At 38.3% G+C, this 23,628-nt stretch overlaps 2 protein-coding genes across 3 annotated transcripts; both read left to right on the forward strand.

Annotated features, from left to right (window-relative positions):
- Positions 1–10,653: 10,653 nt before the first annotated feature.
- LOC112555303 lies at positions 10,654–19,344 on the forward strand. 2 transcript variants are annotated; one of them, XM_025223648.1, is made up of 10 exons: positions 10,654–10,815; positions 11,328–11,715; positions 12,149–12,257; positions 12,783–12,892; positions 14,189–14,390; positions 14,771–14,907; positions 15,118–15,237; positions 15,684–15,820; positions 16,278–17,761; positions 18,368–19,344. In XM_025223648.1, exons 2-9 carry the CDS (start codon positions 11,607–11,609, stop codon positions 16,410–16,412), a joined length of 1,059 nt encoding a protein of 352 aa, XP_025079433.1. In that variant the 5' UTR covers positions 10,654–10,815; positions 11,328–11,606; the 3' UTR covers positions 16,413–17,761; positions 18,368–19,344. The 2 variants fall into 2 exon arrangements, with proteins under 2 accessions (XP_025079433.1, XP_025079432.1); XM_025223647.1 differs by lacking the exon at positions 10,654–10,815 and having other exon boundaries at positions 11,207–11,715.
- On the forward strand, positions 16,507–18,467 carry LOC112555549. Its single transcript, XM_025223982.1, has 3 exons — positions 16,507–16,860; positions 16,992–17,761; positions 18,368–18,467. Exons 1-3 carry the CDS (start codon positions 16,507–16,509, stop codon positions 18,465–18,467), a joined length of 1,224 nt encoding a protein of 407 aa, XP_025079767.1.
- Positions 19,345–23,628: the final 4,284 nt, after the last annotated feature.

A 23,628-nucleotide genomic window follows, 5' to 3' on the forward strand; every position in this document is an offset into this window, starting at 1 on the left:
AAGTAAATTACATGCTCCCGGAAATGAATTGAAACTGTTGTGTCTGGTGTTCAGTCACTTGTGCGATTTCATTAAGAAGTAAGCCTAACTACGTTTTCTGAGTTTTATCTATCGTTTCGTTTGTCTGTGGAAACACTGAATGAGACAAGAGCTTGCAGAAATCGACTGATTTGTAATAGTACAAAAGTAGGAATACCGGAATCAGATTCCAGAATGTAAATAATTCACACAGACACATATGTACACAGTTATCTTCTGCATTTTATACCTCTAATACGAACAGACAACTTTTACTTGCCAAGAAGTTCTTCTATGTGCAACTGAAAGAAAGTTAAGATAATTTTTTGATAAAGGTAAATGTATCAAAATGATTGATAATCATTTACATTTGTAAAGATCTCTAACTCTTAACACTATGTTTTTAGCATTCTACAAAAAAATTACCACATTAATATAAAAACTAAGCATTACTTTACCTTTAAGTTAGAAGTGGATATTATTCTCATCGCTGGTGGTTCAATTTTTTCAAACGGATTTGTAGTTGCCGGGATCTCACACACAAGGCAAGAAATCAAAAAGTCCTTTTCACACTTTTGTACAATCAGAGGACTTATTTTATCTGTTCCAAATGTACCCGATAAAGTCGCGCAAGAGTCACTGGCAGAAGTAAATACCCAAAGTGTCCACAGTTTGATGAAATGGGCGATCGTACCATCAGACCACATCCAGCTGTTGCGATACCTGTTAAATATAAAGGACTAACTTATGTGTTTTTTTATGAATGCTTCGTAAAGGAAAACAGAAAAGCGAGTGGTTAGAAAGCTGGCTTCTGAACTGTGTGCGCACTGGTTCGATTCCCGATTAGCGCAGCAGACTTGGTCAACCCAGCTGGCGAGAATAAGAACCTGACTATATAAACGGTTGCGAAAGGTAAGGCATCGACGGAGAGAGATGGGTACCGCTCTCATGCAAACTTGACCCCGAGAAAAGTGAAGTCTCTAGCACTTCTACGCCTATCGAGCTGGAAAGCTTAAGGGATGACCTTTATCATTACCTTTATTAATTGTGCTAAAATGGTGGAAAAGTTATTCACGATTCTGTCATTCCGTCCCATGAGTTTTAATTTATAAACACTGAAAGACAAAAACTATGATCAACTACTTACATCGCGGATATTGAAGGAGGAGCTGACCTGGCGCCGATTACGATGTCGAGTAATTTATTAGTCCTCAGAGAAAGTTCTGTCACAGATTCCCACACACGTCTTGTACTCAGACTTGGCAACTGTCCTCCACGCTGCTGACACAACTCATTTGTATGGATCCAAGATATTTGTTTGTCTTCAAAAAAGGAAAATAAAAAGCAGCGGCCGCCAGCCTGGAATGTACCCGGGCTGCACGTGCCGTCACCTGACCAGCATCCAGCTTCATCTTCGCCGCCCACACAGTTAGACACAAAGTTACACGGGAAGTGATGCTGCATGTCCTCCCATCGCACGGCGGAGCAGTTCCACCTGCCTTCAGACAGCTGAACAGGTAGTGCCGACACGTGGTGGAACGAGAACAGTATTCTGAAGAATGAGTAAATATATAAGTTAAAGCTTTTATACTGGATATGCACACCTCCATGGTAAATAAGTGGTTCAGTAGATGTATGCGTTGGTATTTCACAAATGCTGTATTTTGTGGAGCTCGACGCCGTGTGAAAAATAATCCAAAGTTGTAGTGCATTAACGAGACAGGATATACTTCCACCAGTAAGATAAATGTTTATAACAATAGCGTGGTCTTCAGGTGGCTCCAGGTGAGTCCAAGTGTTTATAAAAGGAGTATATTTCCTATATTCACTCGCTTGCCATGTTTCAATGTAACCTGTCAAAATAATAATGACAAGTGTCTGAGATTGATCTTCAAATAAACTCTTTTCAAAACAAAACAAAATTATTTGGATACCGAGTATGTAGTTAAGACGAGGTCCTTTTCTAGTGCTTGTCCTTCGCATAAATTAAAATTCATCCTGGCTAAAGAAAAGGGCGCTAAAATTGTTAAATAGGATGACACCTACTGGCTACTGTAGTGAATAGTATTATGATAAATCAGAGTTAGTTACACTTCTTACTATTCTATTATCCATTGAATGAAATATTAATTTACATTGCAAATCAATAGCGTAAAATCGAGAGGACATGGTAGATAAAAAAGTGGCACTAAGTCTGGGTGGGAGGGGAAATGTTATCCGAACTAATAATTATCATCGGGTATAATAAAAACGGTTTGTTTTCCTCGGGGTCTTTCCTTTATAAGGATGTTTATGTTGATGTTTACTCACGATGATTAAAACTGTCTTTTACAATGCTATTTATGAATCTGCTCAGCTAGACACTTCCATTTTTTATCACAGATGGAGCTTGATGTGTCATAGGTACACACCTTCTCCACAAGACACACCTAACATATATGTGAGCAGTTTACCATCGTACAGACATTTGTATTAGGAGAACTTTATTGTAAATGCCTTTATATTAAATTATTCTATTTCTTGTTGGGAAAATAATCTGTCTTTATTCTTGTTTTGTCCTAAAACTGAGCTTAGAGACCCGAAAAGTGATTGAAAATAACATTCTTAACTTCTTATATTAGTGTTAGGAGCATTAGTTAATGACTAAATGTAGGTAACACAAAAGGGATTAACATATATTTTATGAAAAAAAAGTTCTTAGTACCCAGGCACTGCTTCTGACTGTCAGTTTAAATGAGATGTGAACTCTGAACATGTTTTTCAATGTGGCCAGCAAAGAGTTATTTTCTTCGCAAGCTAAACAGTATGTACAAAGTGCATAAAAATAGTTTTTTATTAACACAGTTGAAACAAGAATCAAAAAAGGGACTTTTTAAAAGAGAAAAACACTTTCGATACAGTACCTGTAGTTGATGAGAGAAAAGTCGTGTTAAGGCGTGGCCGAGTAGCCTCAGGGATCGCAGTAAAGTTCACATACAGTTGAAAAGCAGTTTTGATGCCACTGGTGATCAGCTGAAACTTCACAATACTGGAGTAGGTGAACAGTTCTTTGGGAAACGTGTGGACAAAACCGTCATGCATAGCCGTGTTTACAGCATCCATTAAAATAATTTTATAATGAAATTTACTGAATTGATCAAGCACCCGTACATAAGCCACCATCCCTGGAGGCACTTCCAGCTCTATGGTGCAAGTAATGATGGCGGTGTCTGTCTGAGAGTTGTCCGTCGGCGTATAAAAAATAAAAATGCTTCCTTCGCTCCCTCTCACGTGATAACTTGACCAGTGGTTACCACATTCTTCAAGGTCTATATCCAAATGAACTGAGTGAAAATGTGTAGTCTGATCGTCCAACTTAGTCACATGAGTTAGTGCCTCGGTGCTGGAGTTTACCGGAAAAAACACGTGTGTGACCAGGTTGTAAGATTTGTCATAATCATTTTCAACAGAGAAGTAGTTTTCAGTATAAGTGCCATCGATGTTTGCTGAATAGGGGAGAAAATATTCAAGCTCCTTCGTTTGTGTAATATTTTCTTCCTCCCACTCGTCGGTTGTGTGGATTGCTATAAAGTTGTTTGGAAGCAAGCAAGAAACGACACAAAGTATCGCAAGAGCACTTAGTCTTGGCATGCTGACACTTCTGCAAAAACATTGAAAAAAGTTCATAAAAATTAAGATGATGATGATGGTTTGATGAGTAATAATTGTTCCGTGTACTTCAAGACAATTTCCAAACCTCGCAAACTATCTTGTCAGTAGAGTGTTAAGAGTTAAAGCAAAGAACCCATGTCTAAAATAAAGTAAAAAGTAAATTAATAATCCTTCTGCTGATGCAAAGATTTGTTCTAATAAAACGGAAATAGACTATGTCTTTTGTCAGTTGGTTTATAAAGCTATAGCTCAAGATTCATAGGTGGGAGCACTCTCTGTAAACGAAAGTTGAACAAAAATGTGCATTGCCGGAAAAGAAATAAAAAAGACAAAGAAAAATCGAAAAGTCGTTTTGAAAAACTCAGTAACGGCATTAGCAGTATATTTTAGGCCAATGAACATATTAAGTATTTCTACTCACTGTCAGAATCCACTAAACTGTCATCTCATGAACATCATTTTAACTATTTTAACGGCTACACGAACAGCATCATGCAGGGTTTGAGAACAGCAAGGGTCGTAATTATGAAGCGAGGGTAAGCCGATGCCCTGGAGTAAAGAGGTGATTTCCAGAAAAAATCTTCCTCCGAAGTTTTAAAGTGGTGTCCAGACTTACAGACGGGTTTGTGTATTACTTGGTAACTAAAAACACACTTTTCCTCTAATTACCGATCTCCACCTTGTAAACTACTTCCGGTCACGTGAAAACTGCCCTTGGTGAGTGGATCCTGTTTTCTACCGTCCCGACCGACACACCACATGAGAGTTTCTTATGTAAGTACAACAAAGGTAAGCTTTGAGCTCCGAAATATCCAAAAGTTTTACAAAATAAAGAAAAAGGTACAAAGAACAGCAGCGGACTATGAAGTACTACAAAGTAAAGTAGAAGTATTTAAGATGTTCACACAATGAAGACACATGTGTCGCCATCACACGGCACTGCAGTCGTCGTCAACATCTCTTCAGCTCGTGATGATGTTATTTGAGTACAACCAACAAAGGTATTCACTTCATAATGCTTTTCTTTCGAAACTCTGTTCAGTTCAGACTTTACTAAATGACGATGACTTAACAAATGATTTGAAACACACAAATGTCCAGTAATAATAATAATGTACAGGTGGCTACAGACTTCACCAAAGTCGTGTTGATGTGTGAACACACCTGACTACTCACCTCGCTACTGACAGCAGTGATGAGGGAACAGGCAGGGGCACAGTACTGCTCCAATATTCCCCTTTTATAAATCTTCTTCCTTTAACCTTTTGTGTTCAAATGTCTTCTACTTTCTTACATCGTCCTGAATCAGTAGGTGGCACCTACCGTCTCCTGCTGTTCAGACAATTTAAGTAGTACTTTACGAAAAGTTTCTTTGGGAAATGTTCTTGTGTTGCTTTAGAAGTGTTTTCTCGTAAAATCAACGAACTAACCTTAAATGTAGCTTCCACAGAAAGAAAAATTGAGCTTGTAGACTGGAAAATCTGAAGCATGCTAAGCAGGAGGAAAATACCTTTACAGTATTTCTACGCTAAAACAAAATAAACAAATACTTTATATTTATTTCCCTGCTTAAAATTGTTAATTGGATTCAAAGTAAGAAATATTTATCGCATCTGTAGAAGATATTTAGTTTCGAATGACTTTTCGTTTCGTTAAAAATCTGTAATTTCTTTTTGGTTTAATTTTACTTTTATTTGCTTGTTTTTTATTGTGTGTGTGTGTGTGTGTGTGAGGGGGTGAGGGACTCAAACATTTTCTGAATTCCGACAGCTTCGCCAAGAAGAAAAAATATCTAGTTATTTCTTAGTGATGAAAACGTTTGCTGTGCTTCGTAATTGTCAAAGTCGATAAAGTTTGAGATCAGGCATTATCGACATGTGCATTGCGACAGAGCCGCGTGCTTTTATTTGCGACGAGGAGATGCCGAAGGTAGAAGATAAAAGTCGGTAATGTGTGGCGCGCGAGCTGCAGCTGGGAAAAGGTGCAATGTGAAGTATCTGTAGTAACACACACACAGACACACACAGGCCCGTTCTTAGCCCCCGCGGGGCCCGAGGCAAAGGGCATGTGCGGGGTCCTCACGCCACGATCACACGCTTTTAGTTGGGATCTCAAGTCACTTTTTTCCTCAGGGATATCTCGTCTTTTATCATTGACAGCACGCTGCATACACATTACAACATAAGCCTACGATTAATTTATTTGTAACGTTCGTCAATAGGTTACAACGAAGGGAACCCTACAGTCTGCAGTCGTAGTTGAGGTTGAGTTGATGGGTTTGCATCCGCCATTAAGTAACACACAACACACACACCGACACACGTACATGCGAAAGACATTCAGATTTAGTAACCAAATAACATAGCAACACGTAAACCTACGGCATAATATAACATGTAAGTTTTCAACACTAAAAAATATTTACAAGTGAACTTTCCTGGCCTTCATTGAAGCAAAATCATCAATCAGTTCACTGAAATCTAATTCCCGAGAAACACTGTCCTCGATGGAGAGTATGGCCACAGGCCATGTTCCTCAGCCGATCTTGGCACATCGTTGACCGCAGGTAAGTTTTAATTAATTTCAGCTTCGAGAAACTTCGTTCTCCGGAAGCTACTGTCACAGGTATTGTGAGGGCAATTCTTAAGGCAATCCATAAATTCGGAAAATCCAACTTGCCCCCTCCCCCCCCCTAGTGGCACATAAATCCAGCAATAGCTCAATGCAGGAACGTTCATGCGCGATAAATCCTCGGTCGCACGCATTCGGAGCGTCCTTGACCTATACTACCTATATACCTATATACCTATACCTATACAGGAAAGAATACGAGACCTGCCACAAAACGTGTTCATTCTATTATTAGCACAACACGATATTTAACTGATTGGCAGCAAGTGGGAGAGAGTATCAAGGACGGTAGCTGAGCTAACCTGTCTATCTAACAAACAGACAGAGAGACGAAGGGAATGTGTGACACGTTACCGATTATTACGTTTGCCAAAATGATTTTTGTAAATATATTTGGCCATTAAAAGTTAATAGCAGAATATGTCTGAGTAATACATTTTACACCTTAACATATTATGTCAATGTTTTATTAGTAGACATCTCACTTTCGTTGGACTTAATAATTTCATAATAAAAGTAATAAAATTTCTTTTAGTCATAAAATTAAATCAAAAGCAATTTCATAGACAGGGCCTTTCACTTTTTCTCTTTATATAATAATCAGGTATAATTAATTATTTAATACTATTAGATATTTATATAGTATTCTTCGTTGTTCGTGTTACTTGTTATACTTCGAGTGGTTGATCCTTTAGCTCTGGTTATTTAATGAATGGGAGAGTGAACACAGAAAAACCTTACAACGGCAACAGCATCTTCAACAACAACAACAACAACAACAACAACAAAATCAAAGTCAGGCAGACGACGGGGACCCGATCAAGAAAAAAATTAATTCCCCATTTATTCCTGTCCTTGCAATTCAGCAAAATAACTGTACCTGCAAAACTAAAAGTACACAAACATTTCCCTTTTAGTGGTAGTTTTTTTTTCTCTCCGATCATTGTAGGTTTAGCTCATTCACAACCGCTAGGCCAGAGTGGGGCAGATTTGTCCTAACAATGGTATCATCGTAGAACACATCACTCTGTGCGTAAATGAATGAGTACATAAGGGAGGCAAGTACTGAAAGCTTTAGGAATTGTTTCACAATAGATTACTTCCCTTTAAATGATGGGGAGAAAAAGTCAACCGATCAGGTATTTTGTTATGTTTGAAAGTAGGTAAAGATTCTGTGTTAAGCGCCATGTTAAAGTCGTCTATCGGTTACGCATGGATTTGTACTCAACTGAAAAGAAGAAGAAAACAGTAAATTAAATTCTAATGTATATTCTAATGAAATATGTGTTTGTTAGGTACTTTATGTTTGTTTATATCGTGTAAGTAATTTTTGCATTATAATTTCTAATGTATACTCTAATAAAATATGTGCTTGTTTAATACTTAATGTTTGTTTATATTTGGTAAATAATTTTTTTGTTCCTTCTATAAGTGGACCTGCTTTTCGATTAGTGAGTTCTCTGTCGAATACAATTACAATCTTTAATTAATTTGATTTTACTACCAGTCTACAATACTTATATTTCATAAAATTTACACAACGTAAATGTTTTTAAACTGCTATTAAAAACGGAGTATCACTGATAATTGTCAACATTGAAGGTTAATAGATATAATTATTTTTTTAAATACCAGTCGAAATTTTACTTTTTCTTCGCCAGCTGGTAGCAACGCGCATCTTCTCCCTAGAACAAAAGCTAAAATATTACACTGTGTTTTCTAATCTCATCACAAGTAATCCGGTTGAATTCGCTTGATTATTTTTTTTTATTTGGAAAATTGATTACTATCCTCAGGTAACAGCTATTGCCACGAATGTACTTAAAAAAGAATAAACTTTCTGCAGTCGCTAATTAGTCTGGGAACGCATTCTTCAGCTCTTCCAGCGACAAAGCTGTAGCAGAAAGAACTGTCTTAAAGAACTGGTTCTCAGATTTTCATATTAGTAATGAAAAGTAACGAAGACATGGTCACTTGTCCTCTAGAATGAGCAGAGTCTTTAAAGTGCTCGTGACTAGGCGGCCTAAGTTGAGACATAAACCATAGTCACAAAATTAGGTAAATAATCTTGACTGTATGCAATTAAATATTTCGTGGAAGATTTCACAGATGTAAAGTCGTAATAGGTAACTATTTTCAATCAAGAAGTTGTCTGTTATTGTTTTGAGTAGCAATTTAGACATTAAACAAGTAATTTTTCTGTTTTTTTCCACCGGTTTTGTTTGTGTGGAAAGTCTGTCACATTTTCATGTACGATCTTTAGTGGACGTTGACAGTAGCAGGGTCGACCATCAGCCACTCTTGGTGACGATTCTTCTACACTATTTTCTTCTCTCAACTGCTACAAATAGTGAACGACAGCCTCGAGGATGTAGATTATCTGACTACACACTAACTCACATCCCTCCAGACTTTAAAGAATGGTGGCGATAACGACAATGATGTTTTATCATCAGCTACTCTCGCATCATTTGCTGACGACAAGGAACGACAACAATGATGATCATACAAATGATGGGGTAGCTCACTTCCTCCCTTCGTCGTTTGTCATCTGCCAGGCACACATAGCACTTCTTTCTCCCTAGTGTTCACACTCACACACAGACAAACGTGCGAACACACACATGCACTCACACTTGCAAGCACATATACAAACACACACTCCCACATGCACTTACACTTGCAGACAACACACTGTCAGACACACACACAGACTTACTCCTCCAAAAACATAAGACTAACGATGTAGTAAGCTGTGTAGAAAGTTAAAAACAAATGGATCGTTTTTCAAGTGTGCGAGCAGCAACAGGACTCCTGCTGGCAGATGACTCACTGGTCTGGGGGGTTGATGGAGAAGGGGAAGGGGATCCTCTGACCTTTTATTTGCCTGTTTTCTAGGTCACACCACCGCTCGCGCTGAATAAAAACTCGACAAAGACCTCAAAGTTTTACTCCCTCCTCGTCTGGTATACTACCATCATTGTTTGGAAATCAATGATCGTTCTCATTTGCTGTCTTTTTTTCCGGCTCGTTCACAAGGAAAAAAAATTTTTTTCCAACATCCAAGATGACTTGCAATAACATGTAAACTAGTGCTGGAAACTTTTAAGGATATTAACCCTTTCAATGACCGATCTTATCCATAATTGTTTTATTTTATCGTTTATTAACGATCGTTTCCTATATTAGTAAAGTCAGATCACAAGGTCCGATTTTATTTAATATTTTAAGACGTGTAAGCAAATGACAACTAATGAATTACATACAATCACCAAAAATATTCATGAGCTGTAATATTGTTAACAATAGAATTTAGAATTTTCTACTTTCTCAAAATAATTTTAAAGATTATTTACAGAACTGTTAGTTTCTTTTTTATTTTGTGTGACAGTAAATCCTCTTGATTAAAAAAAAATCTTTTAGAAAATTTTTATCCTCATAGGATAATCTTTGTTTTCTTTTAAGAAGCATTTAAAAATAACGAGAGCAAAATCAGCTACTTCACAAGTCTGGCACAAGAAAATTATCACAAAATATGTAGATTTTTTTTTTTAGAAACTTTTTTGTGGAAATGGATGTTTACGTCCAGCCCACCATTATGGGAATATCTCAGCAAATCAGCCAGGCCTGTAAACAGATGAAACATGCAGAAAATAAACAACGTGCCCGAAACGATATTTGAACCGAGGACAAACAATCCTCGCTGTATTACTAACGCGCTAACCGTTGCGTCACCAGACCGCCTTTTGAAGAGACAGAGAGAGGAATACAGATGGAGAGACGAGAAAGTGAAGTGAGAAGCAGAGGACAAATAGAAGAGAGAAACGATGGATGAAAAGTGCTTTTGAAAGAAATAATGAAAGCCTACAAATGACTCTCCGCCAGTACACAAAGATGGAAGTCTCGCATGGAATAATTTTTTTTTCTGCTAAAATTACTACTCCGGCAATAACAGGCATCAATAGAAACAGCTTTGTCCACATATAAAAAATAATATTTGCAATAACATTGGTTTTCTTTGAGGTTGGCGAACCTCCTCTAGGCTGACCACTTGACAAAAAGCACTCCAGGCCCAACAACCTTGACCTGAACTTACCTCCTGTACATTAAAGTCACTCAAAACATGTGAGCTAGAAAAAAGTCAGAGTGAAGTACCACAGAGGTTGGATTCTAGAAGATAAAGGTCAAGAGTCTGACGTCCCTGTGACACTATTTCGAGATGCCCCCTTCTTAACCTACTTTAGCTGGCGCCGCCTGGCTAAAAAAGAGAGAATTAATGACATTGTTTTCTTTGCTAGCCTCAGGCAGTAGCAGAATTAATGATCTCAAAGTTGTGTTGTTAAGGGATGTAGAAATCGGAGATCAGAGCAGGTATAAAAAAATACCCAAGTATAAATGATGTTTAATTTACCTTTGAACTTTATTTAAATCTGACGCCGAGATTAAACGGACATTAAGACTTTTGTAGTGGAATTATTTTCAGAATGGAACTTGCCGCAGCATAGAAGCAATGTGGTGAGTATTGTTTGACTGGACTGTAGTTTTGAATACAAGTGCCTCGAAAACTTTTCAAAAATTCACTCACTTACCTCTCTTTTTGTGTGTGTCCGCGCGTGCGTGCACTAAATGAAATTCAAATGTCTACATTTAAACTTGAAGTGCTTTGCTCTCTTGTGTTCCTACCGATAATCGTTTTAATTTTCCTCAGATCTCATATGGAGGAGTCGATCATTTCTGTCCAAACGGTCTAGCTATGCACGTAAAAATATGTTTTTTAAACTTTCAATTGTTATTGTGCTACTAGTCGTAATTGTTTTGTTTTCTGTTTGTTGTGGATTTTATTTTAACGGTTACATTCTCCGACATTACATTAGTTAAAGTCATCAACCGTAACACCATCTACAAACACGACCGAGAAGAGGAGACTGATTAGTTTACACCACGTGATAACTAAACCCTCGTCTGTACGTTCGGCATTTCAATGATCAGTTCGTATCGACAGTCACTGAAGCGTGTTACAATTGTAGAGACCGCCGCCTCCACATTTTTATCATCACTGATACGTGGCCTCAACAACAAGGCGACGAGAATGTGACACGTGGACTACTCGCCGAAACAGAAAGGAGAATCCAGACAACAAGTGCCTGAGGAGGCTGTTCCGGATCTCATACAAAGAACACAAGACCAGTGACTTTGTATGAACCAAGATTGCCACACTCGTAGAACGTGTGTGTGCGTGTGTGCGTGCGTGTGTGTGTGTGTGGTCGCATGCGAGTGCTGTCCTCCTTGTGTCACGCCGTGGCCATATGAAGCACGCGACAGGAAGCGGTGGTGGAGTCAGAAGCAGGATGGCCAAGAAGTGGCTGCCACAGAGTCGCTGGCCCTACGACCTCGTCCTTCTGGTCTTGTTTTGTGGTGAGTACTTAGCGCCGCCTAGCGCCCGCTCTCAAGTGTTGTATGTCCTTACCATTTACTACAGTTGTCCACGACATGGCACACTGTGTCAAGTGTCCTCCTCGCTGTTTTTTTCTGGCAAACATTAATGTTTGTTTTGCTACATGAATAGCGAAGACATGAACTGGAACTTTTTGGCTAAACGTCCGTGTAGTGATTTCACCTTGTGGCAGATTTTATTATAAAGTGAAATAATTTTAATTAATATAAATACATTATGATGAAGCTTCTTTATTGTAATTCGTCAATTATAATTAATTTAATTGTAATACAAGTCATAAAGGTTTCAACGAGGATGTATAGATACTGTTTTGTCGAAAACAAAACCAACAACACGATATATTGGCATAGCCTGGACACAGCAACTCTATGAAAGAACTTCACTTTATCTCAGGGGTCACAGGGTCATGCCCTCTTGGAGAAAGGATGCTGCTGATGACATGTCTAGAACCATTGCGTTATCTGCAGGACAATCACAACTATCCATCTCAAAAGGCATGCAAGTAAGAGAAAAAGTGAAAGACAAATGCATTTTTGTGGTGGTTTGTTGTGCTTGTAAACCGTATTACATATTTATTAAACGTTCATTACTTTTTGTCCACTCTGTGTGTTAGAATGATTGGACACTTTTTTGACAGTTCACTGTACAATGTAAGCGATGTAATAAGTTTATGTGCGCCTGTGAGTGTTTTTATGAGAGGTAAGGTTCATGCGTGACAAACGTGCAAAATTGATAAATAAACGATATGTATTTATTCACTAAACAAGATTACATAAAGACATAAGATATACTATAATGTAGGTGGTAAAACGTGTCTGTATATGTTTATCAGTGTATCACAGTCGTTTAGGTATGTAGTAGACTAAGTAGAGGACCAACGATAACTATTAATTTGCATAAGTACGTTAATTCTAAAACAGTTTCTCTTTCATATACCTATTTTTACTTGACAAATGTTGTAAAGCTATAATTATGCTTTCAACATCCGTCTGCGGTAAATAAAATCGTATTTATTTGTCACTGCTAGCCTCACCATCAATTTAATACACTGTGTGGAGCAGCGTCTGTTTCGTTGTCATGGTTCTGTGGAGGTCCACGATGCCCTCAACATTGCGGACAGTCTGAAGGCCGAGTACTGTAAGTATTGTTACAATACTGTAAGCACTTAGTACTGGACTGTAAGCAGGGCTTCTGATTACGCAGAAAATTGCGTACAGTACGCATTAAAAGTTCAGAGGACCCCTTCAATTTTCATCAATGGGGTCCCAGGGGACCCCTTCAAATTTGGGCGAAGAACAGATACAAAATTGGGTAAGTGTAGTGTCTGACATCGTAGACGAACCTATTCATGTCGTCTGCTGCAAGGCGAGAGTAACTTCCCTTGCACTGAGTTTGTTTTCCCTTACCAAGAAGAGTTCTATTAAAGGCGATATCTTCCCACCGGGGGAAGTGAGTGGTACGCCCGTGCAAGGGAAGGTAGGAGTACACAAGGTGCGGACTGCCATCGGCCAGTCGTCTTCAATTACTACCCGGACAAAAGGCGGGTGACATCACAGGCACTGCCGACTTAGCATGGCAATAAATCGTCTCCTCACCCAGTACTTGCGGTAGGGTCTGAGCGTTGATGCGAACGACTTCTGTCTGAACATTCTGTCGGGGTTAGGACTGACTGTATTCTCACAAAACAAAACAAAACTAGAATTTAAAAAGGAGAGAAGAATGAACAGCGCAAATGACACAAACATATAAAAAACTGAATTGATCGCATAATGGTCGGGTAGCAGAAGCCCTGTGTAAGTCTTTATTTTTTAATATTAGACGATTTTGCGATTATAGCTTACTATAAAGCTCAATATGTCCTCTATCCACTCTCCTAGGGAGCTTTCATAAAACCATGGAGAAATATGAATATTTTGTCACTAAAGGCAGGGGCTGATTTCATATTTGTTTTCATCGTACAATACAGAATGATTGGTACATAGCAACACAGCCTGTATTTTGAAAAAGTGGGCAACATTGCCATTCAGCAAGGCATCATTTGCCTTTAAAATAAAAATACGTTCATGGCCTATGACATTTCTACTTGGCTCTTTTTGACAGGAAAGTCCTTTCTCTTATAGTGATTTCAAATTATGAGGGGACAGTGAGGGGAAAACCTGAATATCCGGAGAAAACCTCCGAGAGTCGACTGTGGGACAAAGAATCGCATAATTCCTAATACGGACAATTCTGCGAACACACTCTTTGAAAACAAAGGCAGAATTTTTTACTGCCGACCTTTGTTTACACATCACACGAAGGAGCTTCGGATGTTTTCTTGTGTCACAATTCACGAAATCCGATCGTAACCAACTATCTCCTTCAGTGAAAAGTTGATGGAGTTATATGTTGTTATTGAAAGTAGACAAAAGCTTTACAGCCGTTATTTTTCAGGTAACGTGGAAGCTTCGGAGAAAAGATCTACACCAACAACAGTTGCAACAACCGTCACTACCGTCATCCCCCAAACTACCATTACCTTGACTACCAGGCCCTCCGTGGCAGACGAGGACGACAGTGAGATTGACCACAAGTTTCAGCTCTGTCGGGACAAGTTCACGAAGCATGAACCCAAGACTTTGGAGGAGGGCTGTAGGTAGGCGTCCGTGTGTGTTTGTTCTTATGTATATGTTTTCTCACACGCTACAACCTGTTTGTCTAGAAGACCTTCAAAAATGTGTTTTTGCAAAACAACAACAACAACAAAACAACAACAAAAGGGACAGAGTAAATACTAGAGTGGAGGGTGGGTTAAGGGGATAGATGAGAAAAAAACTAAGTTCTTGGGTCAGGGGTCAAAGACACGCGTGTGTGACAATCGATGTTAAATGTCTACCTTTCGATAAAAAAATTCTCTACTTTTTCTTTTATTATCTTTCTTTATTGCTATTTTAAGGAAGTCGTGTGCTAAGTTTCTTGTTGTCAAAGCAGCCCACAAACCTCTTTGTTTCCTCATTTGCCTTTGTCGATGCCCAGACTTGCTGAAGCCTTTCTGGACTGCGGCTACGCGGTGCTTCAAGCGTACAAAGTCTCTCTGGACACGCTCTACTTACATGCTGAGCTGCTAAGGAACAGCGCCATCTACTGGGAGTACTGTGGCGATGACAGGTCCAGTAAGTACTTTCCGAAAAGATAACGAGCTAACACTGACGAACAACCTTTCTGATTATTGTGAAAAAAGAAACTTCTAACCTTTTCACTATCTAACCGAATACTTGAAGTAAAATAATAATAATAATAATAATAATAATAATAATAATAATAATAATAATAATAATAATAATAATAATAATAATAATAATAATAATAATTTTAAAAAACAGGTGTGCTTGCCATCAGAAATGCTAAAAAGGAAAGGTGTCAGACGCACGTGATTCAACACCTTAAAGACTGTCTCGTGGGCACAAAACACATGATGAAGGCAATGAGAAACCATTCTGCAGGTAACGAATGATGAGCTCTTTAGCATCCTTCAGAGTTTCTCCACTCTCTCTAACCATTTCCGCTTTTTTTAAATATTTTATAGATATTTTTTTAAATATTTCCTTGCTCATGTTGCTCTTCCATCAATCTCCACATATTTTATTTTTCCGATTTTTCCATCCCTGTTAGCTTGTCCTCTTCCTTATCTGTAACATTTTTTTCGCACATCTTTATGTACACAGGGACGTAAAGATGTAATAAAAATAATAAAAACACTCACGAGTATGAATAATAAGAATAATAGAGTAGTAATGGAAGCCACAACGAAAATTAAAAAACACTTTTAAGTAATAATGACTTTGTGAATGATTGTGTTTACCGTTAGGCGGGAGTGTAATCACACTAATTAACATAATTATGTTTAATGCATCATTAGCTGAACAATGATTATGCTCAATCATGACAGCTTGGTGCCCAGTTACATCCCTTGCATCGCGCCGGTGGTCAATAAGTGTTCGCACGTTCGGCAGTTCGATCGGGTGGAAGATTTTCTCATGGACTCCTTGGACCTCCAGCGACTACACTGCCTCTCACCCCCACCCAGTAAGTTGTAACGGACAAGAAGAAGGAAGTAGGTGTTTTTTAGCCGAGCCAGCAGCTAAAGTTAAATTGCAGAAAAGCAAGTGTCTTATGCAGAGAAAAAAATCCTGATCGATACGAGATCTGAACCCACGACATCCAGTTTTTAATGCTTTCTTTTTTGTTTGTTTAATTCTCATGTAACCGATTTCATTGTTTGCCTTTTGGCCATCTCTCTTTGTATAGGTTAAAATTGTTTTGTTTTTTGTTTTTGTTGGGTTTTTTGTATGTTTGTTTGTTTGTTTGGTTTTTTCTTGTTTTGTTTTTTGTTGGGGTTTTTTTTTTTTGATTGTTTTCTTTTGTTTTTCGGGTTTTTTTTTTTGTTTTGTTGTGTTTTGTTTTTGTTTTGTTTTTTTTTTTTTCAAGAGAGCTTTTCTCTTGATTGTTTGTTTGTAACTCACTCTGGGGTTCTTTAATTAAGTTTTCAGCGAGGCGGAGGCTGGAACTAACCCGTTGCCCGAATCATCAGTATCTGCTAGAAAAGGCCATGAACAGTCTGGAGAAGACCCTTTACATGCCTCTGGTTTTTCAAAGACAGAGAACTCTGTGCCTTTGAACAAGCAGCATGCGTTAAACCAGTTGAAAAATCCATCTCAGGAAGCAGCGGCTAGCTTTAGCTCGACCAGTGACTTCAGAAAAAGTAGGTCCAGATGGAAAGATGGTCGCCGAAACCGAGCGCTTCTGAACTTCCGGAATCCAGGGACTCTGATGGCGATGACCTAACACGCACGGGCTCCGGAAGTGAGGAAACAGGAGAAGAAGGCCTGACCGAAATGCAGGAGGAACTGTCAAGTGGTGAAGCAAAACTCAGCAGCAGTGAACAGCACGAAGGAACCGAACCGGATAGCAGTTTGCTGGAAGACGACCCAAGCGGGTCCGGCGCCTCGTGGCAACAAGAGGTCAAAGTTGACAGCGTCACCACTGTGTACCGGACGCCAAGGCAGCCAGAAGGTCTGGCAAAAACTTCAAAGACTAAAAAAATTGAAAAACACTCTTCAAGATCTGTAAGTTTGAAACAAGCGACACTGAAGAAATAAACACAGACGCTGAAAAATTAGCTTCTGGTTATTCGACCCTGGAGACAAAGAAGTCTAATATCAGGAACAAGAAGAATAAAGAAAATTTACTTCCAAAGAAAAACAAAAAGGCTTCATCCACCACAAGTCTCAGTGTCAACACCACGAGATTGTCAGACAATCAAGAAAATCAAACTGTTGTTGATTATGAAACGCAAAATAAAGAAAAGGTTGGTATCTATGCAAAAGGAAACCAGCCGCTTGATGAAGAAAGTGGTAAGACATATGTAGAGGTATCTTTACTTTCACCAAGTAGCACTACTGTTAGAAGCAATACTGAAGACAAATATATTCCAGAGACAACAATATGGAGTCTCTCAAACATCACACCTTATTACACCAAAGAAGCCGGTGAGGACCAGGATGCAAATAGCAACCATTACAGAGGTGAGGAGAATGAAGAGAATGTTTATCCAACAGAAACTCAATCGCCTCTAAAAAAGACTAAAAGCCAGAAAAAATCAAGTAGAACATCTGACCAGTCTTCTCCAGCTTCTTATAAACCTTCAACAAATGGAATCCAGAAGAAGAGCGAAGTTACAGAAACAACATTGTCAATAAATAACCGTGTCAACGAGCCAGCAACAGAGCAAGAAGCTGACAGTCATCTAAAAGAGGAAACTGATAGCACTTCATACTATTACGAAAATGTCGAGGATGCCCAGGAAGAGGAGGAGAGAGAAGAAGCTAATCTGTTTCCAAACGAACTCGGAGAATGGTCGACCCTCCAGCCCTGGGGCTCCGGGTGTTCGAAACCCTTCTACGGCAGTCAGTTCTGCACGTCCATCATCATGACAACGCAGCTTGGCCACCGTGACAGCGAGTGCAGGTGTGTAGATGCCATTTATTTCTTTCTAATTATTTATTTGAGACACATTAGGAATCTTAGTCATTGAACTGCTTTTTACTTTCATGGACGCAACTGATTCTAATTCTAGCTGTTTGCTTTAATTAAAAATGATGAGGCTTCAATTAGTTTGATAGACGCCTAAGTTATTGGTGGCATCTACAATAATCAACATAGTACAGGTAGGTTAATCAAAACCAGTTAATAGATTTTTGTTGAAACGCAAAAAAAAACTGTGAAAAACAAAGAATATTAACTGTTCTTTTTAAGGAAAAATTCTTATTGCAAAAAAAGGAATTCCGTCAAAAAAAAAAAAAAAAAAAAAAAAAAAAAAGGTCTGATCGGAAAACTGTTAACTATTGCAAAGTTTTGGTCAGTGTGAAAGTAGAAAAAGAAGATTATTTACGATAAACAAACATTTCGGATCGTTTCCCCAGTCCATAATTGAATAGCGATGCTTTACCAAAAAACTGTCAAGAAATAAATGTTATGGAAACACTTCCTAATCCAAAAGAATCTTTTCTTGATAAATACAAAGGATTAGCCTACATATAAAATGTGTGTATGTAAATATTCTTTTCTGTACAGGGGCTTAAGGTCTTACGTGAGCTGTCTGCGAGCGCTGATGGACGCCTGTGAAATTTTCCATTATTTGAGACAATACCAGGCACCATCAAACACATTATGATCAACTACAGAAAGAAGTGCATGAATTAAGGCTACAACCTGATGACCGTAGAAGTCCATGTTGGGAAGTACCTCTTGAAAAGAGATGATAGATATTTAATCGTTAAGTGGTCTTAACAAAGAAGAATGGCAAGAAATGAACAAAGGACAAGTTTTGTATATTTCCTTTCATTATTAATTCTTCTCTCTTTCTCTAAAGATGAAGGCTGGTTGTGATATCTCATTATGGCTAATGTAAAATCGAGTTGTTTACTTCACAGGATAAACATGTAACTTGAGAAAAGAAAACAACAAACTAATGTTAGAACCAATGTACAGGGTGCGAAGATGCAATAAAGAAAACAGGATCAAGATTATAAAATTACTCTGTCCATTTAAAAGAGGGTTACGATTTTTTTCTCATGTGTACATGACATAACACGTTTTTTTCCATTGATATGCCTGTATAATAGTTTTATTGTCTTCTTCATAACATTACCTTTCCACTATGTAGCTAGTAGAACAGTTTTTTTCAGTGCACAAGTGACTCATAAACATTTCTTCTCTAACATCTCTTTTAAGGTCACTCTTCTTTCTCTCCCCTTTTACCTGGCTCAATAGTCATGTCACTTTTTGTCATACCAACCTTTTTCTATCCCTTTAGTTCATTTGTCATATTTTAACCCAAAGCCTTCATTTTGTAACATCATCGTTGTTATTATCATCATCACTGACCTCGTTTGCTAAAGAATAATGACCATCAACCGTGTCATAGCATCATTTTCTTATTTATCTTCTCATGAGAAACCATCATTATTGTCAACTTTCTGTACGATTGTGGTTAACGGTTTTAACAAAGATACTGAAAAAATGATGTCAATAAACAATATGCAGACAAGGTTTGACTTTTAACAGACAAAGAAGGAAAAATATATAAACAAAATTAGCAAATAATATAATAACTACAAACTACCCAACATTCATGTAAACAAACTGTCGTCAACTGTTAAAGTGCAAGGGTCGGAGAACTGTTCTTAGAAAATGAATAAAATTTAGAAAAATGAACTACTAATTGATGTCGTCACAATATTTGAGAATTTTTACATACTACAAGAAAACATTTTTTGTAAAAGAAAAAAAAGTTTGATTTGCAAACGGTTTCAAACGAAGATGACCCGCTTAGTGACACTGTTGTTCCAAGTATGAGATTTAAAAATGGGCTGACTTAAAGAAGTAAAGCTGATTGTTTTATGAACATTTTTAGTGGTTCAGTAGTAAGGTTCTCGTTCTTTCTGCTCACTGACACTTTCTGTCACACTCAGAGAGAGAATGAGAAGGGCAAGTTGAGGTGATTGTTTTTTCCCCCACAGAAAGATCTATAAGTATACTATTTTAAATGACTAAGTATATGATTAATCAGCTTAAGGGATAAACAAACACTGAAACGGAGCAAAGTGACAAAAGCATGAGGTCACAAAGAGAAGGTGGAGTGTTACCGGTGACTTGCTACACAGACATCAACAGAGGTGAGCGAGCCTCCGGGACAGTGTTTTAGCCACTTGAGCACCCGTCACCTGTACACCCACGAGATCGTTACCTGCAGAGGAATGTCATTACTAGCTGGCCCCGCTGTTTAACAGCACAATGGTATCTTAGAATGGCTAGAAACACTTACACAGTTTATCAAAGCTCGAGAAAAGCTGTATGTATACACACGAACATTCGTGCTACTGCAATCCACGGATATTTAGAAGGGTTATCAAGAGCAAAAATAGTATCAGGGAAAGACCACAAAACAACAGATAGCTGTATGTCACAGTATAAACTGAAATAATTTTGATGATATTTAGTTCCACGTATTTAATATGTTCGGTTCTCACAAAAACTAAAAAGGAGAGGTGAGGAGCGGCTTCCACCTTACGGCCCTTCGTGCTGCTCTTGTCCCCTGTATTGCTCCCTACAGTACTGGGACCTTTTGTTTTTGACTTGTCGATATTATATTGGAAAAAAACTAAATAAACATGAAAAAAGGAGACCACATTTACACACCACCTGTCGAACTGAGCTGTAAGTGGAAAGGATTAATCGTCCCCGGGGAAATCACATCGTTATCAAAATCACTTTTTGCCGTCGAAGGTCCAGAATGAAGTCCTCATTATGTTCGTGTGTGGTTCCAGGGGACACCACCGTGTTTTCATTTTGGGCGTCAACGTTATCTTCCCTTGTCAAGTCAGTCCTCCTACTAGACCAGTGGTTCTTAACCGGGGTTCGATCGAACCCTAGGGGTTCGGTGAGTCGGTCTCAGGGGTTCGGCGGAGCCTCCGCCACAGAGGTCAAGACACACCCGCAATTAGTGATGACACTAAAGAAGGGTTCGATGAATGTGCATATGAAACTTGTGGGTTCGGTACCTCAAACAAGGTTAAGAACCACTGTACTAGAGCTTTTCTGGTCATTTCTCAGTGTCGTTTGTGGGCCTTCCAGTCCTTGTAGGCCATCTTTCTACTTCGTACTGCACAGTACGGACTGGCACTGCAGGCAGCTGTTGTCTCTGTCTCGGTAAATCCAGCTCCAAGGGTTGTCCGTGTTACCAAAGGAAATGTCCTCCATTTGGAAGTTTGTGATCATCTCATTTTTTTTTTTTTTTTGAGTGCCTTGTAGGCTAATGCCAGTGTGTCTAAGCTGGACGGTAACTCTACGGATATGACATTCTCCCGCTGAATCGGTGCGTAGTAACAGCCTTTTCCATTGGCTACAAAGGTCTCCGTTCACCCAATGTAACGCACGTGGAACAGGGAGCACATCACGGAGATCTTGGCTGCATCTTTCCTCCAGTGGAAAATGGATACCTTCTAGATGCATCTACGGCTATGGTAGAATTTGCCGATGCCAGAGCCGGAACAAAACAATAAAATTTACAATGTGCGATCTTTTGTTTATCGATCACTTTAAGTATGAGATAAATAATATTTGTAATTAAAAACATTTTGTATTTGCCGGGGCGATTTGAGACTTGACATCCTGTGGAAGTTTACTGGCGAATTCTTGACTCTTTTAATCTCAGCCTGCATGCTCCGCACATGATTAACACGTGTTACCGTTAATTAACTGCCATTATCCTAACTCATCGATCTAACAATGACTTTGCCCAAGTAGTTGCTGAAATTGTAACTATGCCGATCAGTTTGTATGATGACGGTGAGGTTAAGATGAGACAGGCAGGAGATGAAAGAGGAGGGTGAGTCATTGATTGGTCTTGATGGAAGCTGAGAATGTGATGTAATCACGAACATATCCATCAATCATGCAAGTTTATCGTCTTGAGGTCACTATGGAAATTTTTTTAACTTTTGCAATTACTAGCAACCAGCCTTTATCTTTATAAGTTTTTCTAGATATTTTATGGTCTTCTGAAAAATTCCCTCGTTACCAGCACTAGAAGCCATAGTTCCAGAGCATCAGAGCATATAAGACAACAAGAAAGTAAACAACATCAGCAGACAGGCCATACTGCTATGTGTTCCTTTGTTGCTTGTCTTACTACTTCTTATTATATTTTACTATACTCGTGATATTTTTTATGCCTTTTGAATTTATTTAAAATATTTAATTTGAACGGTCTTAACTGTGGTGATCCCACTTTCGTGTATATGTGAAGGATAGCTCATACACTTATTAAATATTTATTACCAGGTATTTCAGGTAGAAAGTGTGGTGGTTGGCACCTTATTCCCACCCTCTACCCTAACGACCTTAGGTTACAGGAAGTCCTTTACCAACGGGATCGTTAGCCTGAATGGTTCGCAGAAAAGCAATATCTAGAAAAGTGCAAGTGTTGTATCTTCTAATCTTACCCTCCCTCCTTTCTCATTTGTTTCAGTGACCGTGCCAGCTGCTTGCCACTTTTTACAACCTGGCATACATAGTTCCAAGTAGTATGTGTACAGATTGTGCTACATACCAATAAAAAGGAAATGACGAAGTACAAATAATTATTTTTTTTTATAAATCCTCTCAATATTTGAAAAAAATTGTAGTACTGGATCAAAAGTCAAGTCACAACATTCAACATTTGCCACGCTTTTTTTCACTCTTCAGATGAAGAGAACAAAATAACGGGTGACGGGGGAATGACCTTTCTTTTAATGTAGTTCTGTACACACTAAGGTCAAGCCTGTACAGAAAAAATTGAATGGACGTTTGCAGAAAAATCCAATCAAAGGATGTTTCCAAACTATTGCAAATCTTTAATTCTCACCATTGTATTCTTCTGATACGTACGACCAAACGACCGAATACTAACATCAGGTAGCAGGCACCTGTGCTGTAGAAATTTGACTGAAGGGGGTTTTGGGTAGACAAAAAGAAGATAATAATAATAATAATAATAATAATAATAATAATAATAATGATGATGATGATGATGCAGTAATTTCGAAAATACCCACACCCCACTTCTATATGTCAAAACGAGAATCCTAGTGGTTCGATATTTTCAAAACAATAACTTAAAATTTGGTTATTTTCTGTACAGAAAATTCAAAAGTAAACAAATATGTTTGTAATAATCAATACTTTGTTTAAATTTTACATTAAATACAAAAATTGAACATATTTAAAAGAAAATCGAAAAATGTTATGATATGTATCTTTACTTTTATTTACTTTGTTATTATTATTGCTTATTCCTTGACAACGTCCAATTTTTTTTTTTTTTTTTGGTTGAAAAATGTCACCCGTAAACCAACTTTGCGGTCGATTCGTTCACAAGCAATTGGGTTTATTTGAGTATACTCAAAGGGTAAGCCAAATGTTCATTCAAGCGCAAATGACCCCATTTTAAACACATCTCTAATTATATAGCATTAACCGTGCCAATATAATATGCTTGAATTTTCTTAGGGCAGTGGTTGCATTGTCCAAATATCAAATCGTCAGAGCAGAATGATCTACGTTGTAGCTGGAATTATTTTCAGCAATGTAACTTGAGAAAGTAAAATACATTTCATAAGAAGTACACTGGACTTGTATCATTATTATTGCATGGGCCTTGCGTTCATCAGCACCAAGCAGTCTCTCGATGCTCCCTTTCACTTTATTTCGCTTCACCCCGACATTTGCATATCATGTGAAGACTTACCAAAGATCACTGCTACTGAGCAGCACGCGGTCCGTGACTGCTG

This window comes from Pomacea canaliculata, linkage group LG14 (assembly GCF_003073045.1).
Source record: "Pomacea canaliculata isolate SZHN2017 linkage group LG14, ASM307304v1, whole genome shotgun sequence".
NCBI classification, from domain to species: domain Eukaryota; kingdom Metazoa; phylum Mollusca; class Gastropoda; order Architaenioglossa; family Ampullariidae; genus Pomacea; species Pomacea canaliculata.

Excerpts from the sequence above, each read along its gene's own strand:
- LOC112555303 (XM_025223648.1), top strand. The coding sequence starts at position 11,607 with ATGAAGCACGCGACAGGAAGCGGTGGTGGAGTCAGAAGCAGGATGGCC. Across the intron at positions 11,716-12,148 it reads CCTTCTGGTCTTGTTTTGTG|GGGTCACAGGGTCATGCCCT; the intron begins GTGAGTACTTAG and ends ACTTTATCTCAG. Across the intron at positions 12,258-12,782 it reads CCATCTCAAAAGGCATGCAA|CCTCACCATCAATTTAATAC; the intron begins GTAAGAGAAAAA and ends TGTCACTGCTAG.
- LOC112555549 (XM_025223982.1), top strand. The coding sequence starts at position 16,507 with ATGGAAAGATGGTCGCCGAAACCGAGCGCTTCTGAACTTCCGGAATCC. Across the intron at positions 16,861-16,991 it reads AAAAACACTCTTCAAGATCT|AAAAACAAAAAGGCTTCATC; the intron begins GTAAGTTTGAAA and ends TTACTTCCAAAG. Across the intron at positions 17,762-18,367 it reads CACCGTGACAGCGAGTGCAG|GGGCTTAAGGTCTTACGTGA; the intron begins GTGTGTAGATGC and ends TTTTCTGTACAG.